Below are 2,994 nucleotides of genomic sequence, written 5' to 3'. Positions count from 1 at the left end.
AATAATAATATATTGCTTTGGAATACGTGTTACAACTTTTTAATAAATTATGAGACCTCTCTTTATATAGTAGGGGAATCCCACTCTAGGTATAACTCTATAAAAGGTAAAAAAAAACTTATGTTTAATTGATTGCTAGTTCTACATCGATACGTGCCGAGATTCACGCCGTGATATCCGGCCGGTCACGGATATTACGGTATCTTGTTGGCCGCGCTTGATTACCCAACGGCGCTCTCCGAATTCCTTCAGGTTTTAGGTCGATCTCGAATCATGACCCCGATATTATCGAGGGTCGATGGTCGGCCCCCGTAGTCTGAATCGAGAATATTCTTGCTTCGATTCCGATCTTTCGCAATCATATCTCGAGCTCGTTTTACCCTGTTGGAGGCCGGAGTGTATCATGAGCCCGATTTTTACCCTAGACAAATGAAATTGGACTTTATACTTATCAGCCGCTTCCACCCAATGGCGTTGGATTGGAAGAAGGTAATGGGCTAGGCTAGCTAAAAGAGAAAGTAACCTATTTTCTCTGCTCCCTGCTCTTCCTTCCCCCTCAGAAAGTTTCTCCATCTGTGTCTTCACTCTCAATTGTAAAAACTTACCATAAATTCAGAGTGAATTATTAGTACATATTTTCACCTCATTAAATCACTTAATAAGTTAATTGGTTTGATTTAAACACAATATATTTTTGTTTCAAAGCAAAAAGAAAAAGCCTAGAAGTCTAAAGTTTCGTGTACGAAAGGTCTAATTCTGAGTCAAAGCTCTATTTATTACCCTATTTAGTCTTTTCTCCTGAGACGATTGGAGGTTGGGGAAATGACACCCTTGAAGAAGGGCCTGCCATCATCGGGTAAAAAGAACATATAAAAGTACTGTGCACTTGTTAAATGACAAATGAGTGAGTGCATAAACTAGCTGATGCTTTAATCAAATGTTATTTAGTTACAAATGAATTAGAATAATTGAAAATCACATCTTCAAATAACAAGATTTAACGAGACTTGTTCATTGAAAAAAGTCTAATTTTAGAGCCTCTTTTGTCGGATGGCCAAACCCATTGCCAGGAATATAAATTAAAAAATTAATGCAATCTGAGCTAATATAGCTAAAAATAAAGAATCAATCACATGGAATTATATTCCTTGTAAATGAGGGATTTACAGTGAAAATTACAAAAAAAATCCTAACTAAAGTAGGAAAATAAACTAGTAGAAGTGAATTAACTGAAAATGAAATCATGGCTAGCTAACCTAAGAACAACAACAGGTAATTGAACTGAAACTACTCCTAAATTCTCCAATATTCATCTAATCAATTTCTTGACTTGGTCAAGGCCTTGTGAATGTTGGAATTCATGATTCTTGTCTAGCTCTTCAAGGAACACTTTGGGAACCAAGCAATTGTCACTTGAGTACAACTTCTCCTGAATCAAGGACGATCCCACAAGTTTTTGCAAATCTGGTGTTTCATATGATTTCCCATTCTCCTGCTAATTCATTGCAAATAAGTCAATTATTCCACTCAATATAACAACTACTTAGCATATATAAAAACGTTCCATGCATCCTAACAATCATTTAATCCCTGATATAAAAACTTCAGTTTCATGCATTTACAAATTAAATCAGTCTTGTCGAGACAAAAAATGGAGCTGAATCTCATTTCCCCTCCAAATTCTGGTTTCTTTTTAACTTTTATAACAGTAACCGCTCATATAAGGTGAAAAGTAACAACAGTTGAATGTTAAAAATGGAAAAGAATTCCACAACCCAAAAGAGGAAAATAACAATAAAATAAAGAGTATATATAGCATCTACTATAGAAGGTGGTAATATTTACCTGATGTGATCCCATGAATTCAAGAAGTCCAACTTGGGCTTGCAAGAACTTAACATACTTGAAAGTAGCTTGAAGCATTTCAGCAGTGTTCATCCTATGTCCCCCAGGTATCAGCTTCCCTAATTCTTGCGTTTTCTCAGTAATCTTCTTTCTCCTTTGTCTCGCCGCTATGCTCTGTGCAGACATCTTCTTCTCATTCTTCTCAACCACCTGATCATGAGAACTGCTGCTAAAAATAGGCGGACTCGGAAAGTACTCCAGCTGTGGCGTAGGAATATTTTCTGGAAATGAAAACGAAGAGAAATCTTGATAGATTTGCCCATTGGACAAATTACCCTGAGTTATTATATCTTGATGATGGCAGTTGTCGAATTGAAAGACTTTTTGCCGTTTTGGATTGCTCATCTGAAAATCAGAGTATTCTTGGATTTCTGGCACGAAACAAGAGCTATAATTTGGTTCCACTGCTGGGTTGGAGTCAAAAAATGGATCGAAATAGCAAGTCTCTGGTTTAGGAAAGCTATGGTCATAGTTGAAATCAAAAAGAAAGTCGTTGAGTTGTTGCATATTTGGTTCCAAGTTGGAGTTGGAGTTGGAGTTGGAATAGTAGCTAAGACTAGCCATTAACAACAGTACCCTTTAAACAAAAAGAGCTTATGTTTAGTATCCAAAAGAACAGATTGAAGCTAGTATGAGACTATGAGTGTAAGAGTAGCAGCTTAATTAAAGTGCAAGAACATGACGTGGTTACTGGTTAATGGTAAGAAATAGTAGAAAAAAGAAAAATTAGTTAAAGGATAGTTACCTTATTGAGATGAGGAAGATACTGTCTGTATCTGATGAATCTCTGCTGTTTTTTCTCACTTGTTGAACAACAGTAGACCTTAACAAATTAAAGAAGATTTTGTTTTTTTACTTGAGGTTGACAAACTAATAATAATAACAGTAATAATAGCACTAATTAATTAATAGGTGACGGCGGAATGGGCAGTTACTGGTAGAGTTAATGGAGGATAAGTTTTAGGGAATGTTAACCGATCCCTCTAATTATGTGGAGAGTTATTAGGGGCTCTCTCAACCGTCTAAAACCACTCGGTAAATCATTACTAAAATTTAGGATGCAAAACTGGTAAAAAATTTCCTACACTA

General features: G+C 36.0%; 1 protein-coding gene across 2 annotated transcripts; it reads right to left on the bottom strand.

Annotated features, from left to right (window-relative positions):
• Window positions 1-1,164: 1,164 nt before the first annotated feature.
• Window positions 1,165-2,785, bottom strand: LOC104090904 (transcription factor bHLH52-like). Of its 2 annotated transcripts, none has more exons than XM_070181909.1 (3): window positions 2,651-2,785; window positions 1,846-2,482; window positions 1,165-1,495 (listed from the first exon to the last, which is right to left on the bottom strand). In XM_070181909.1, the coding sequence occupies exons 2-3, from the start codon at window positions 2,467-2,469 to the stop codon at window positions 1,310-1,312; spliced, it is 810 nt and encodes a 269-aa protein (XP_070038010.1). In that variant the 5' UTR covers window positions 2,470-2,482; window positions 2,651-2,785; the 3' UTR covers window positions 1,165-1,309. The 2 variants fall into 2 exon arrangements, with proteins under 2 accessions (XP_070038010.1, XP_009594399.1); XM_009596104.4 differs by having other exon boundaries at window positions 1,165-1,492.
• Between the last annotated feature and the right edge of the window lie 209 nt (window positions 2,786-2,994).

The sequence above is a fragment of the Nicotiana tomentosiformis genome, chromosome 8 (genome assembly GCF_000390325.3).
Source record: "Nicotiana tomentosiformis chromosome 8, ASM39032v3, whole genome shotgun sequence".
Taxonomy (NCBI): domain Eukaryota; kingdom Viridiplantae; phylum Streptophyta; class Magnoliopsida; order Solanales; family Solanaceae; genus Nicotiana; species Nicotiana tomentosiformis.
The sequence above is the reverse complement of the archived record's forward strand: the minus strand, read 5'-3'. Positions and strand labels throughout refer to the sequence as shown.

Coding starts and splice junctions, on each gene's coding strand:
- LOC104090904 (XM_070181909.1), bottom strand. CDS start 2,469: ATGGCTAGTCTTAGCTACTATTCCAACTCCAACTCCAACTCCAACTTG. Junction 1,496..1,845: donor AATTCATGGGATCACATCAG/GTAAATATTACC, acceptor GCAATGAATTAG/CAGGAGAATGGGAAATCATA.